General features: G+C 27.1%; 1 protein-coding gene across 1 annotated transcript in view; it reads left to right on the top strand.

The window, feature by feature from the left end:
* LOC132929144 (protein O-mannosyl-transferase TMTC2-like) overlaps window positions 1–17,921 on the top strand; it is a 76,222-nt gene that overhangs the window by 25,208 nt on the left and 33,093 nt on the right. Inside the window, exons 5-6 of the mRNA XM_060994269.1 lie at window positions 5,843–6,494; window positions 8,643–8,757. Of these exons, the coding sequence (XP_060850252.1) occupies window positions 5,843–6,494; window positions 8,643–8,757 (767 nt within the window). The remainder of the gene's footprint in view (window positions 1–5,842; window positions 6,495–8,642; window positions 8,758–17,921) is intronic.

Below are 17,921 nucleotides of genomic sequence, written 5' to 3' on the forward strand. Positions count from 1 at the left end.
CCTGATACCAAATGAATGACCACTTTATACTATGTACAACATTGTATATTTATATATAAGTATTCAATTATTTTCCAGTCCTGTTGGTTTGATATACTTATGTACTTTCTTTATCGTATATATTTTTATTATTAATGGTATATAGTATAATATTTGAGTATTTCGCTGTTTAACTACAAAATAAAATTCTTTAATTAAACTATATAGTTATTAATTTTCTATGTATATTTTAATAATAAATTAACAAATATATTTATTAAGTAACTAAATACAGTTATACTATTTATTTTTCTTAGTCATTTATGGAAATACCATTAGAAAAATTAAATTATAATTTTCCATAATTATGTAAATATTTATAAATAATTTTTGTTTTTATATTGCAATCGAATAAATTATTTTAAGTACTCACTCTTAAATTAAGATATATTATGATGTTTATAAATGTAGTAATAATTTATTATTTATTATTATTACATTTTACATTTACATTCCAATTACTAATATAGCAATAATATTCTATAATACCTAAAAATTAATATTCAAGAATTAATAATTTATATAAGAAAATAATATGAATAAATAAAGCTATTAATATATATTGCACACTTCTTTTCGCAAGAATTCATGTACATAATTTTTTTTTAATTAAAATTATATTATTTAATTACCTACAAGATAATATTATATTTTTATAATAAAGTATCATAGGTAGTATATATTTTTATTAATTATAAATAGTATTAAATACCTAGCTAGATGAAATATAAAATTTTAATTCATTAATTTTATATTTTTAGTGTAATTTTTAATTTCTATAAGTACTCAGCTAAATATTTTTATATTTTATAAGTCTCTACTACGTATATTGAATTAAATTGTCTGCGTACTTGTACCTACATACTGAAATTTAATTACAGTCTACAGACATTATTCAATTATTGGAATTTTTATATTACAGGCTCTAACACTACCTATAGCTGAAATAAAAATATATCATTATTACCTTTATTTTCTGTAGGTACTATAAGTAACTAAAGAATTTAATGGAAATCGTCACTTGGTTTTTAATTTTATATGAAATATAATACTATAATATTTACAGTGGTTCAGTTATAAAAAAAATATTTTACCGTTATCTATTTTGAATGAACTTTTTTTTCATTAAAATGAAAGATTTTATCAAAAAGAAAAGTTGAAAACGTATTGTATGTTATTATATAGGCGGATTTCGGATGATATAGTTCTTGCAGTGTATGCAATTATTCGTGGTAATACTTATATATAGAGTGTAACAGGGCTATTTAACAAATATAGTAACATTTGTAATGGAAATTTGTCAAATAGCCTTGTTACATCTGATACATTAAAATATTTGCTGCGCACATTTAGCTAAATATGTCATATTTTCTTTTAGATCTTGATCGGAGATCTCACATATTTCGTCTAATTTTTCAATATTCATGATTACCATAAAAACTGTTGGGTTTTTCTTGTTATAAAAATAATAATATTGGTATCGAAATCAATTTTAACTTATCCGATTAAGCGTGATGTAATTCCCATAACAAATAGAAGACAAAAAAAACTTTAACTGAACCCTTTCAAAATAAATTGTAGGTATATATATTAGAATTATATATAGTTTATTTAAATCACTGTTCAATAAACAATTTAGTTGTTATCTTGTATCTTCGTAAATATATGCGTGGAATCTGTACAGTTAATCAGTATATATAATATATTGATTAATAATACTATATAACTACATTAATGCATTAAATTATTATATCGCCATATTATTGGCACATGAAATATCATCATAAAAAAATATGCACATATCCATCAACACATTGAACATGAGTCTACTGCACTATTAGAAACATAATAAATGCAAACACGTACTTGCACTTAAACCGAACGCGTATAATTCATACTATATTATATTTAAAATATAATATAATATACGGGTAATACTTTTTGACGCGTCAGTTAAATATTTATCATCATAGTGTCTTCAATAATTTATTATATAATATAATATAATATTGTTTGAATAATAATGTATGTTACACTACACTTTTATCAGAGGACAACTACAAGTAAAGTTGGTTTGACACATCAACATGGTCGGAATCACACAAATAAATGAGAAAAATATTGTACAAAACGCAGTAACAAAATATATAGTGTTACGTTTCATGTGTAATAAATGTTTATATAATGATTTTCAAAACATATATAGCTATATGTTTTTGTTTTGACTTTATAATTATTACGTTGAAAATATGTATAATGTGTTGTATACATAATATGTATTTAAAGGTCTTTAATTTATTCAATTTTAATTGACGTTTAATAGAAGTGCGTGACCACATTTTTAAGATATCTATATTATTATTTTATTTTTTAACGAAGGCCTGAATTCTACATTGTATATTTCCGGGAGATGAAACTTAAAGTGAGGTCCAGCATTACGCTCCAATGACTAAGTATAAGCATGAGTGTTTTTTAGATTATTACATTGCTGACATTGACCAGGGTAAAAAGATATTTTATCGTATTTCATGATAATATATATATATTATGTGATAAAGCTGCTTTTGACATTTACAACGATTCCTATAGGAATATACAAATATATATGTACTAACCTATATTTAAACATCTAGTGCGCGAATACAATTGCGACGACTATTTATTAGATTTGAGATATTGGTATTATTAGTATTTCTTTTTTGTATAATATTATATATACACACACACACACACATGCATACATATATACAGATAATGTTATTATTGATTAAAACTTTGGAACGTATTTAAAAAATAATCGAAGTCAACAAATACGTTTAGACAGTATAGAAGTTTATAATCAGAACGTAGTGGAAAAACATTACACATTTTTCACATTATATCATTATACTTTTAAAATAAATAAAAATGCATTCATTATATTATTTATACAAACATATTATAATATCTATGGGTATAAAATTACTAGTGACATTTATTTTTATTATTTTACGATGATGATAATAAAAAAAATATAATAATATTATATTATATTTATATGTATATAATAATATAATATTATCATTCAGTATTTTATATACTCGTAATATTATATATATTTATGTATTATGCGTTTCATTTTTTTTCTTCAATTATTCTGAGAAATTTGTTTGGTGAACATTATTTTCATATGTTAACTTATACATTTATACGTTTTATAAATATACTTGTAATATATTTATATGTGCCCGTGTATTGTACATTATTTATATACTTCTAATATCATATAAATATAACCACAGAATTTTGAGGTGTCATCTATCGAGCCACATATTGAAACTATTTTTTGGAAACTCACACAAACCAAACCGTGTGTATGTATGTTTTCACTCAGATCAAGCTGACAATCCGGTAAAACGCATTACGGTGATACGTCATAAAGACGATTGCAAACGCAGATAAAAGGCACACCATTAGTCATCACCGCACTGTAAAATACGACACAGTCCTTAATGGACATTATAGCTAGAAATGCACTCGGCGATGAGCACCTCCAATTAGGACAATAATATATATATTAAATAGTAAGTGCTCTTTCTCGCTCTTCCGTCTCTTTCGGTAACTCGAGTTTTTTCATAAAAATCCTTACTTGTGAGTCTTATACTGATATGTATATATATATATATATATATAATATATATAATAACCAATCACGGAAGAAGTTGAGAAGCATATAATTTAATATATACAATAATACGCATAATTATATTTCACTAAAAGGTGATAGGGAAAACACCAGCAGACGAGTACCTCTTATACAAGTGTACTTATATAGTTATATATACTATAATAATATACTATCAATTATTTATTGAATTGCGCTCTGTCGAAGATTAATAATTTTTACAGTAATGTGTACTTATAGACCTATCTATCATATTGTGTGACCTCAAACTCGTCGTTTGTCACTACGCTATGTGTGTTGTATAAGGATGAATATGTTTAATTTTCTCTGTATCTGTATAGCTCGCATTATTTATACACACTGCAACTTGATATGAAGTTTATATCCCCTCTCACAAACACAACTTACTCTATTGATGTTTGACGAACCTTTATTATCAAACAAATCATTTAAATGATTTATTCACTCGTGCAATAGTTTATCTAAATACGTTTTGTGCGTTTGGGTGTGTATGCACGCTCGTCTTATAATGAGACGAATATACGAATGTGTGTATATTATTCTTTCATATATATTATATATATATATATATATATAAATGGAGAATTTGCAAAGTTTTGAGAAACAAGAGTTCAAAACAAGATACAAACACATTTAATTTTGTCTTCGGGCATTATAGCTAGGTGGTAGCCCAGTCATATATACAGGTACTAAGATTTTATCTTAATTAAAACATCTTTAATTTCGATGTTTTACTTCTAAATATTTTCTGTTTCACGTTCCAAAATGTGTCAACCGTTTAAAATGATAACTGTTCATTTGCTGTCGTTTACAAATACTTTGAAATATTTTATAATATAATATTATATTGTTGAAAGTCTTTGTATAATAAAACTCAACTCATATACATAGATAATTTAAACTTTTACTTTCATTTCTCGCATGTTTTCATTTCTTTTCAACAATATATCATAATATTAAGCTGCTCTTGCATTTAAGTAAGTTGTTTTCATTTAGTGCCAAAAGTCTGATATTTTGAATTTCATCTTATATATCTTAGCTATATAAGCAATACTATAAGTCATAACCGTATACTATACTAAACGCGAATTTAATATTATTACATATATTTCTATAGGTATTGGGTAAAGATCGATGACATGTGCAATATTTAAATTATATGAAAATACAAGCTGTATAATATATCAAAAATGACAGTTATATGTATGATGGTATATGATTACACCTACACGAATCTTTATGTATATTTAGCTTGCATTATAATATAGGACGTTTTATTTTTATTGTTTTCCCATTTTAAACGATTTTTAGTGAAACGATTGAGTTTATATTTTACACGCTATAATTTAAACTTAATTGGTTCGATATTGAAGTTGTGAAATTCTATTTACTATAAATATAAATATACGATTATTATATAATAATGGATCATTCTTTAAATATATATATATATTTTTTTTGTGGTCGTTATGATAAAACAATTCGATGTATAAATTTATAATACTTTATAACACTGCAATATGGCTGGTGTTCAATTTAAACATATGTATTTTATATTTTTTACCTAATTGTTTATTACCGATTAATCTAGTAGCCTGTAATAATGTTGATATTCCAAATATACATAAAATAAATTACCAAGTTAATAGTATAACACTAATGGCATTACATTAATAAATATCACACCTACCTATTAAATATGAGGTACGATAAATTATCGATAACACGTCGTTAAAAATTAAAAAAAAATTAGGATAGCACTGTTATTATTATAACGAGTATCACGAAAGTATAAATAATAAATAAATGTATTTATTTGTTAATCCAATTATGTATCCTGCATGAATATCTTTTACATCTAAAGAGCTAAATATATAAAATGGAAATTCGTTTTTATCGTAGAAATTGTTTTTAATTCCGCATTGAAGGATTCGTAAATATTTATTTTTAATTTTTTTTTTAAATATACTTATTTTCTCTTCATATTTATTTTTAACCCTATCTAATATTTAGGCTAACCGATAGTAGGTATACACTACTATGCATAATCATCTGAATATTATTGTTTTTTTTCTTTAAACACCATTATAACGCTTTGTTTTCATTTAATTATTGCAGGTTACTGCGGACCAGGATTACAAGAGAACGCTGAAAGTGCTAGTGACCAGTACCGCGGTGATGGTCGCCGGTCGGTTATGCGTCATGTCAGGCGCGGTTCCGTCGTTCGCGGCGTCAGACAACCCGGCGGCCAAGCATCCGGACCCAACTGTCCGGGCGCTGACATTTCTGCACCTGCCCGTGGTCAGCGCCCAGTTGCTTGTGTGGCCGCAAGTGCTGAGCTACGACTGGTCAATGGACGCGGTACCTCGGATCGAGTCGGTGGCCGACCCGCGGAACGTAGCCACCGTGCTGTTCTACGCGGCTCTGGTGGCCGTCGCCCGCGCTTCTATCCTCCGGAAATGGACTGCCGTGGCCGTGGCTGCCGCTGTGACCGTCGCCTCGTACGTTCCCGCGTCAAACGCCCTGTTCTACGTCGGTTTCGTAGTGGCCGAACGTGTACTGTATATACCAAGCGTGGGCTATTGCTTGCTAGTTGGCTGCTCGGCCGCCGCGCTTGCAAAGGCGACCAATGGACGCAGGTCAACTGTCGTATACGCGCTTTACGCCACGACAGTGGCTACATACGGTCTGCGGACCGTACTCAGGAATCGCGATTGGCGCGACGAAGAGTCCCTCTACCGGTCCGGTATTCAAGTCAATCCACCAAAATGTAAGTACATCACGATCTTTTCACACCCAACATACATATATTTATTATCAGTCATACCACTGCAGCGCTCGTCCACGACCATAAACCGTCTGCAAACCGTCCTTCACCCGCATTCACATCCACGCTTTTATGAAATTTTTGTCCCAGAGATTTCAAAATCCCACTACAGGTAACGATGGTTATATAATAAATTATGTCAAATAATTACCTACATTTGTTCATCAAACATCAATATCAATTGTGGTCCATCGGGTTTTTATTTTTAGAGAACACGCATTTAACTGCAGTGTTTTAATCGAATTAAACGTTCGGATTACTATTGTTTTCCAAAACTTTAATGACATATTTCCAGAAGACTTAAAAGATACAGCTATACAACTTTTGATATTACAACAAAGCCGTATTTAATCCATTGAGTCATAACCATAAAGTCATCTGATATACTGTGTGCTACTACATAGTTTTCGTATACATAATATACATATATATATATAAATATTTTATGCAAATGTATGTATTATGTATTGTATACCTATGTGTATATAAATTAATGTACCAATTTTGATAAAACACGTACCATATAACTTAAGTACATATTTTGTAATTTAGCACAACTTGGAGAAAAGTTATTCGATGAAAAACCATAGGTTTTCGAGAAATTGCAATTATAGCCATTACGCATATTCATATTTTAATACACAATACTACGTCATACTCGTCATAGAATTATATTTTTTCTTCTAAAACAATACAATTACAGTAATATACACTTTTCAAAAGCACGTTAAGAGAGTTTTCTCCCCAAAAACCTTTATCTGAAATTGTACGTACGACTTCTTCTCGTAGATTATCTCTATAAAATTAAATCATAGAATGTTGATCATATTATACACTTTTAGGTTTATGGTGTGGAAAAAAAATTATTATTGAAGTTTAATTGCTATTTCAGTTGTAAACATCTCACAACGCGTTCAACTGAAATTTTAATAACTATATTCATCCAGTATTAACTATACTGTTTAGAGTTATTTTATAAAAGATAATTTTTAAAAAAACCTTTGAGAATACGTATTTGATTTTACAGTTAAAATAGTATTAAAGTACTACTATAAATATTTAAAAAAATATAGTTTTATTGATACTTTTAAATTCCTAAAAATGTTTTTATTACTATATCAATACTCGATAGTGTTTATAGTATTATGATTTTAGTATACTACTAATAACTTTAATATTTAAAATTTAAATGTAAATTCGAATCTATTTATACAATATACGCGTTTATAAACATTCTATATAAATTTTATAATATATTGTATATTGATTACATGATTACATTATATATACATATCTAATAAATATTTATATTTTAGTTTAATGTGTTAATGAAAATATTAATAAGGTACTTATATAAAATTATATAATTTTAATACAATCACTTTGAGTAGTTATTTAAAATTCTAATGTTAGTAGATATTAAAAATATTTGAATGGTTTATTCAAATATATTTATGTACTCGATTACTTTATAAGACTACTTAAGAGAATAGAATGTATAAAATAGTACAGCCAGGTTTTACGTACAATAATAGTATTATGTAATATATATATATATATACGTTTGTTTGAAAAATAAGTCCATGTGGTTTATGGTATTTATGATCACTGTCAGACGAAAAACATTACATATTATACGAAGGGATATGTTTTGAGATATTACCGTGTCTTGTCCCACTGTAAGACAACTAGACAATATTTTATATGTATTATATATAATATATATATTATGTAAATACCATTACACAGTTTTTAGTTTTTACAATTTACCGGAATATTTTCGGAAAAAATACGTTTTGTTATATAAACACTGTATGTACGACGTCTAATAAACTGCTTAGTGTTTTTAATTTCGTGCCTTTTCCCGCTCCCAGCATTCCATAAAGTCTGCAAGACTATACCTATCAATCCATTGGCTACAACCCTCCAATCTAGCAGTGCGACCGTTTTAATTCAATAAAAGAGAATAGGTTTCGCTGATCGTTTCCGTTCTTTTCCCCTCTTTTTCACCGTCTCTATTTCTCTCTCTCTCACTCTGTCTCTCTCTCATTTTCTCTCTTATTCTCATCTCGAATCTTGATTAAATTTTAGCCTACGGAAATCTTGGTTCGATACTCAGCTCTCAAGGCAGAATGAATGAAGCAGAACTGGCATACCGATCCGCACTCAAACACCGGCCCAACATGGCTGATGTACATTACAATCTGTGAGTAATACATTTTTATAATATTATATTTACTATTTCCTCTACACCTGCAGTCCACGACCTTGTGTAATAATATAATAACATAATTGCGCATAGACCATGATTATTATTATTATTGTTTATATAGGAAATTTCGTATTATTTATTTGTTTTTTTTTCAAGAAACAGCTAAGGCTAATGCTATTTTCGAAACTCTATAAATAATATCGTTTACCGCATACCTGTCAAAGAAAAAAATAAAAATAAAACAATTTTTTACTTCGAATTTTGTATATATTCCGTTGCCTTGTTTCACTCGTAAAATATGTTCCGTTATTTATCGGAGGGGTGAGTTTTGTGCCAAATGTGCCGTATAACAATCACAGTCTTTATTGAAGACCGTAAAAAAATATCATTTCTTATTGTTCCTCATCTCCTTTTCGTCTACGGAACAAAACAATAAATTGAGATACGCTAGGAAAAAACAATTTAATAACACACCCAAGAAGCTTATGGCTGTCCGAAAGTTGATGGCTTTTATACGCCTACTTTTGGTGAACGAGCGCGATATATATATTTTTTCTTTTCTTTTTTTCTTTTATCTAAAAAGAATGAAACGTCATGTTACTCACATAATGAAACTCAAGAGTATAAAAAAAAAATGCAATAAAAACCACATTGTTTTGTAGTTTAGTGGTATAGAATGACATGTGGTCTAGAACATTACAAGTGAAACGATCACGTTTTCGTGTGATTTGTCTTGGTTACTTTCAACCCAATTCTTTTATTTTTTACGAAATTTAAATCCTGTTGTATAAAAATACACACATTTTTTTCATCCCTTTTACTAAATAATATATTGAAAATAATTATTCAATATTTTTTTTCAATGCTGTCCCTTTGAAAATATATTTTTAGAAAGTATCAATTATAAACGTATTTTAACAAATATTTAATTAATTGCAGTAAAAAATTATTGATCGAAACTTTAAAAAAATTCCTTTGTTAGTTGGTCTTATTTTATACAAAAATTTAAGATGATAGTATATTTTTCACAGAGAATTCTTAGAATAACTTTCTTTATTGAAAATGATGCAAAATATTTTCTAAAGAATTTTCCTCTGAAACCGATAACTTGTAATACGTTTTTTATCCAATATATTTTTTAAATACATTTTTAAAATAAAGTATAAAATCATAAACATAAAATTTTAATAGACATTTATTAGTTATTTACGTTAGATTAAAATTATCCTAACCCAGTTTTAATATTTTTATATTTATAATAAATATTTAAAACTCCATAAATAAGTACCTTTATTATATTGTAATTGTAATTAAGAATATTAAATTGTTTATTAAAATTTAACATAAGGGCATATGCCATATAGCTTATTTTTAGTCATGAAATTCAGATTACGTCGAGCGTACTTAAAATAAATATTATAATTAATAAGTTATAATAACTATAAACTAATTATTATTATATTTTACTATTTGTATTAAATTGTCTATAATAGTTCTAAAACTATAGTAAATACTTACCGTATTATGCAAACTATTTACTATAATATATAAACTATTATAATAATAAATTGAAGTATTTATAAAATTGACCTTTGGAATTTTGGGTTTTAATCATTAACAAATTTAACACTACTCTTAACTTATAACTTATAAGTTTCCATTGTGATTTTTAATTACACGAATAGGTACCGTAAAAATTAAAATCACTGTTAAAAGCCAGCGTAATGCTGTATTTTAAAACCTTGCAATTATTATAATTGTTTAATGAAGATTTTAGAAAATCTAAAATATTTAAAAACAAGTTAACATTTGAACAACAAATGTTTTTTAATAGTATCATATCATCGTAACATTAAACAAAATAAGTAAACAACATGTATTATTGTCAAAATGTTTTAAATTGATTTTTTTTTTTTTATAACTGAATAAGCTAAAAAAATACTATTGGTAGATATAACTTATAACTAATATGAGACATAAGTTCTCAATTTATTTGTATGATTATTAATTATTAGCATTGGAGACACTACATCTTTCTTACATAAATTTATTTTTTCTTGGTTATATAGGTAGGTCCCTATGAATTTTTTATAAAATATTCTCTAAGATCGTATCATTTATGTCACCAAATTTAATTAATCCAAAGTATAATTACTTACTTGATTTTCGATTTATGTCAATTTATCTATTATTTATGGTAAATTTAGAACTCTATCTTTTGCATAACTAATCGTATTCCACTTATCAGAAGATCTCGATATTTTATCTAGTATTGGCGTTATAATGATCTATTGGCCACCTCTACTTGTCCTCTCGTCATAGAAAAACCGGTCCCAATTAAAACTTACTCAATTCATTCTGAGACAAGATATTGTTTAAAATTATTTGATTTTAAGACTGCAATCACCAATCTAAAATAATTGTTGTAGCATTATTATTCTTTAAAGTTTAAACAGCTGATCTGCGCTGCGATTTTTGTAAATCATAATAGTACAAATTAAACGAAATTATCAATACATATAAATATAAATTATTATTAATCCCAGTATTTCTCAAGTGGTCGAAAATTATCGATATAAAAACTTAGAACCTTAAAACCTTAAAAGCATACCCAGTAGTGACATCTCAAGATTCCTGAATTGGCCGTACTTCAAAGTCGTATGATAAAGTTATCTCGTTATTTTAAATATATAGTTATATATATATATATATATATATATATACTTGTATATAATTTAAGCAAACATTAATATATGTAAACAATCATCTTTAAAAATATGTTAAACTACATTGGATGGTATATAGCTGAATTCGAAATTTTAAGCTAATATGTAGCATCTGATATTGAGAAACTCGAAAAAATAATTATATGATTAGTAATATTATGCATACATATTTTATAATAAATAAAGAATTAAAGGCCCTAGTAAATTATATCAGTAATACATGATAGACAAAAAAAACATATTAACAAAAACTCATTAAAATAAGTTTAAATAGGATACTGTTGTGAAATAAAAGATCAAATATTTTATAATATAGTACATGAAATTAATATATATTTAACCACATTTCCAACTCAAAAAGCTTAAATGTGTACTATAATTATTATATTATTTGTATGTGGGTTATTACTTTCATAATGGTTGTTATCTAAATATATATATCATGTACCTATTATATTATTTTTAACTTATTATTATTATCATACTCTAAAATACAAAACCTTTGGTCACACAATTTGTTTTTAAAAAATTTTGGTTCGTAAACTAAAATAATTGTTTTAAATTTTAGTAGAATAGGTACCCATAAATAAACACGAGTAAAACGCTATTCATCTCCCTATAAAAGTGGGATCAATAATCACAAATGTAATTTAGATCTTTTGACTATTTTTTTTTTTAATTTGTTAATGCATCGAAATCTAAATTTAAAAGTGAAGTATTTGAGTTTTTAAGATATATGTGCCAATGATAATAGTTATTAATAATGATTTTACATAAAATATATAAAATATATAATAAATTTAATTTTTACTATAAACTCTGACAATTTAAAAAAAAAATATAAACATGTAATAAATTAACATAAATTATAGTATATTTCAAAACATTGTAGTCTTCATATTTCCTTAACATATATTATATTCTAAAATTATACTAGTACTAAATTCTAAGTTTAATAACTCAAAAGCTATTCGTTCAATTCATTTAAATACCTACATAAACATTTTCAATAACATCATATTGTTAATAATTTCAAAAAAAAATTATGGTGATTATTTGAAAAATAAAAATGTCTAATACCACACAATGCTCTTTAAATTGAATAAAACATTTGGGGATTTAAAAAGATGGTTATTAAATACACTATTAAATTCCTTTAATCATAATTTTAATAATTTAAATGATCAATTATATAAGCATTTTTGGTAGATCACCCTGTACGACTTTCCTTATTTTTGATAATTTCAAAAACTCAAACAATGTGGTCAATGCGGTGGCCACGCGGATCAAAGGACCCATTGTGCTGCCAACGATTCGTCTGCAGCTGCGGTCGGAAAATCGCCAATTTCGCACTTGAACTGCGTTTCGAAAAGCCAATATTCGTGTTAGTTCTTCAAATCGCTTTCCACTATGGTTCGCAGAGTATTAAACTCTGAAACGGATTTCGTTCGCGCGCGCACACACAATAGCTGTGTATGTAATAATATAGTGTCGTTGGGTCAACGCGTCCGAATCTCTCTGTCTCTGTCTCGCAACTTTATCTTCGTCCTTTTCTATCTTTGTGTATCCATTCCTTTCAAATTATCTATATAGATACATTTCTCTAAAACTGTGAAAATTAGTGAAGCGTTAATATAAATCACACAGCTTCAAACACTGATCGCCGGAAACGGTTTTAGAAAAACTTACTTGCGTAAATTATTATTATTATTATTATTATAGTAATACATATTTAAAATCAAAGAACCTTCATCTCAAGAATCATTTAAATCCACTGTATGGTTTTTTTAGTGACCATCACGTATTGGATATAAAATCTCGACAGAAATCTATATAACCACAGATATAAATGCAACGATTCGTAACAAATGCCGTCGCCTCTTTAGTGTACAGTTCCAGCGCAGTGCAGTATATATATATAATATATATAACTGTATAATACATGTAATAATATATATATATATGTGTGTGTGTAGTGATCGAGAAAGCAATATGTGAAAAGGAATCGTTTACGGCCGACAGTTTGGACCGATGGTGCAGATGTCACCAGCCAATAACGTTCCTTCGTGACCCGCTCACCATCCGTTTGGAGCGAGCACATATAAAAAGAAAGCGTAATAAAATTAAGGACAAATCGGTCGCCGCCGCTGACTTGAAACCAAATTGGCGACCAAACTTCACGGTATAAATAAGCGAGCGAGCGCGTACTCCCTTAATATATATATATATATCAATATACATATATATTTTTATGTATATACACACACACATTTATATATATATATATATACACGTACAATATGCTGCAGTGATAAATCTGCTATGTATTATACATTGTACATTTTCGGATTATCGGTGGAAACTTCTTTTTCCCCTCCCTGCAGGGTACGATAAATGGAACAATTTTATCCCCGCGCGACAACCGTTTCATCTCTTTGTGTTCGGTCCTTTCGGGATTTTGTTTATAGTGAGAGGGAAATAATAGCATATAGTAGGCAAAACAGTACTGCAGAAGTACCTATATAATATTATAGCCTTAAATACGTAACATGCACACGACTACGAAAGGGTGATCTAACAGCTGCAGATGATTGGAATTATTAAATTATTAAGAAAACGTACATACATAAGAAGTACACCTGTAAAACAATGTAAATATAAGTAGCGGTGGTTTTTTTAGCGAACCATCGTGTTCTCAACCAATCATTAAAATACTGAAAAGTCGTTTATAATACTTCTTAATGGTTTTTTTTAAATTTATTTTTGTATGAATGACATCCTTATTATTAAAATTACCTTTAAATATATTGATGATCGTTATTGATTCATAATTATTTAAAACATTTACAGTTTAAATAACAATTATGGATAAATTATGGCTAACGATAGTAATTCCTCACTACTGGTAATACTCAATACCTTATACTTATTATATTTTCAATGATTATCAGTTCTTCGAGAAATAAAATGTTTTCATAAATACTATAATAAATATATTTAATTTGCATGTCAACATTTTCATAAAAAAATATTCCGCTCGAATATCCTAAATTTAAAATAGTGGTTGTTATAAAACTGGATATTCTGTTAAAAATTACAAAATGAATACATAAAAGACTTAATAAATATAAAAATACTCGACTTTTTGATCTATTGGGCATAGAAAAAAATAATAAAAAAAAAATGTCTGAAACTTATTAGTTAATGAATACCGAATGCATAAGTGTGTTTTAACAATTACATTGTTTAAATAATAAAATATTTAACACTATATATCCGGCTATTACGTCTATTAATATAATGCATCGCGCGAAAATAGTATTCCCTTTGATCTCGCAATATCGCAACTTTCCCAACGCGAAATGCATTTCGACCGAATAAAAAACCATAGCGCAATCTATGATTTCATATTTCGATACTCTTCGTAATCCATAGGTAATACAGGTCACAGAATTTTCGATTATATCGACTCAACGTAATACCTCAACAGCGAATATAACTATCGCACATGTCAACAAAATATGCAGAACATTCGTATTCGTATAATATAAATAACAAACATAATACTCGTACATAGTGTATATCTTACATTGTATATATTTAAACCATATACATTACAATTTATATTTAATAATAATATTTTATTCGAACTTTTTTTGACTATGTTTAGACAGTTTAACTCAAAATATTATCAGAAAATAATAAATATAATATCCATAATGAAAAATAATAATTACATCGAATGCTGAGTTATTATGATATAGTAGCCTTATAAGATATCATTATATTACATTATAATAACAGTATAACTGTATAAGTATATAGAATAATGTTTTCGTAGGAATTCGATTATTTTTATATAATTTTTTATGAGTTTTTAAAATATTTAAATTTTTTGTTGTATACCTATATCTTAAAAACTACCAATTTATACTAATTTTATACTTGTCTAAACTATAATAATATATATTAAGTAAACAATTTAAGAAATAGATTATAAAGCTAGTCAACATATTTTTTTAATAAGTTAAGAAAGAAACCAATATACTAATAGTTTAGGTTCTTTATCTCTCGAATCTCTCTAAAATATAAATTTAATCTACCTATATAAAAATAATTTTAACTGATAATTTTTTCAACCATTACATACCTAGTAGATTTTGTTTATCGTACCTATACGCTATACTGATAAAATATCAATGCAATTTCTAACACCTATATTTAAATTTTATTTTAGAACGTAAAAATTTAAGAATTTTGTGTGAGTTACAATATTTAAAAAAAAATGATTTTACTTAAAAAATATTCATAAAATTGTTCAATATTTTCTGATTTCTTATTGCGTTAATAGCGATTAACATGGGGTTTAGTATAATACTCATCAACATCAGATTACGTATACTATTATATTGGTTGAAAAGTATCCTGTTATCTCTTTTACATTATCTATTATACTACTACTGTCTACTACAGCTAAACACATTTATTTATAATCACTGATACGCACGTAAACACACCATACGAATCGCATACCTGCACTTTCTCTATATTTAACTCCTTAAAAACGATTGGTATAGAGTTCAATTCAAATTAAATTGCAAGAGTAATTAGAAAATGTCTATTAAAATTGCCATACCTGACTTATAAATAAAATTAATTAATATTATAATTATACAAACATTGCTTTCATTATAAATTTCCATGCATACGAATTTGTTAATTGTCTTGTTGGTAGTAATAATATCCCACGTTATGATATTTTATTAATATATCACCTATATACAGAAATATGTATATTATTACATTAATTTATTGTACATTTTGTGTTACATATAAAACTAATGTATTTGTACACTTATAAAACAATCATAGCTTAATAATATTCGTTTCAGAAACCCGTTAATTGCTTTACGAAGCCAAATAATGAATCATCTGCACTGTAGGTTATCAAATTGGTGAAACAAAACAGGTGTGTTTATATAAATGTATAATATTGCGTAATGGGTAACACCGTCGAAATGAAAATACAAAGTATGTAATAATATTACAATTTTTCCCAAATTTGGATCAGTATAGACTCCCGGGAATCTGCGTGTACGCATGTAGGAATATTGTTATACAACGAGTTCTGCGTTTGAATTGTTTTATTATTTTACTATACTTTTATGAACTTATGGTATTAATAGTGATTTACTAATGTACATCAATCCAGTGCGAGTGCAACGAGACTAAAATATTATAATATTATAAACAAATAATTTACCCTTTATAATATTCCCGTAAGTTTTTGTGGTTTCCGTGGCATGTTCTAACACTTCTAACATTTCTAACACTTGTATTTATATATTTAGGTCATTAATGCGTTCTTTGAATTGTAAGTCTAGATAATACGCTAAAAATTGTACGCTAATTTAATGATATTTTATTGAAGAGTGGGTAATGTTTCTATTATTATAGAATAATCTATAATAGGTATCAATATTTTACTATGTATTTTTTTTTTTATTTTAGTTCATTCTTATATGAATTTTGCACAAATTGTTATAAAAACCTTACATTTAAAATCTACTTTTATTAATTTCTAGACCATTTATAGTATTTTTTAAGTATAATAATATTAATTTGAGTTACTATCTTTAATGCAATGCGAATATTCTTTAAATCAAATTTCAAGATCATCAACGTGGCAACGTTTGGAACTTTAACATGATGACTACTTAAACATGAATCTTGAAAAAAATATATTTTTACAATAGTTCTATCGTTTGGTTGAATGCTAGCAGCGTATCTACCCGTGAACTGTGAAAGTGCCCTGAGTTGTAAGTTTAAACTGCGAGTGTTCAACGTCGGACGAAATGTTGCTAACGTCGTAACTTATGATATGTGTAGGGTATTTACTATTTATACTATACTTGTTTAAACACGCATATAGGCGTATTATTATATTTAATATCGTATTGCACTTTTGCATTGAACGTGTGGGTACTAGGTACCCACATTATGTGACGTAAATATTTTAATATTATTGTTGCGTTTCGACGCGATTTTTTTTATTTACAACGACGTGGCGGGGTCTGTCTGGCTTTAATATGGTACAAATACACAATGAGTTGTTATTCCGGTCGACGAACAACGATCGTGATGATTAATTCGCATGTAAAACTTTTACCAGTGTATAGTGCTATAGTATGACAATAAGGGTTCTGTCGACGTGAAAGTCGCGTCGACGGGAGATTATTAAAAAAAAAAAGGTCGTTTTTCACATACCGTTTGTATCAATTTGTTTTGTCGGCGGCGACGGCGACGATGGCGTCAAAAAGTAGGCGCTGTCATTAAAATACAAATTACTGGATAAAAGCGACAGCGGAAATGGTATATATATATTTTCTCGTCCCGTACGCATCATATGATATACCATAATATAACGTGTAT

Source organism: Rhopalosiphum padi, chromosome 4 (assembly GCF_020882245.1).
Source record: "Rhopalosiphum padi isolate XX-2018 chromosome 4, ASM2088224v1, whole genome shotgun sequence".
Taxonomy (NCBI): domain Eukaryota; kingdom Metazoa; phylum Arthropoda; class Insecta; order Hemiptera; family Aphididae; genus Rhopalosiphum; species Rhopalosiphum padi.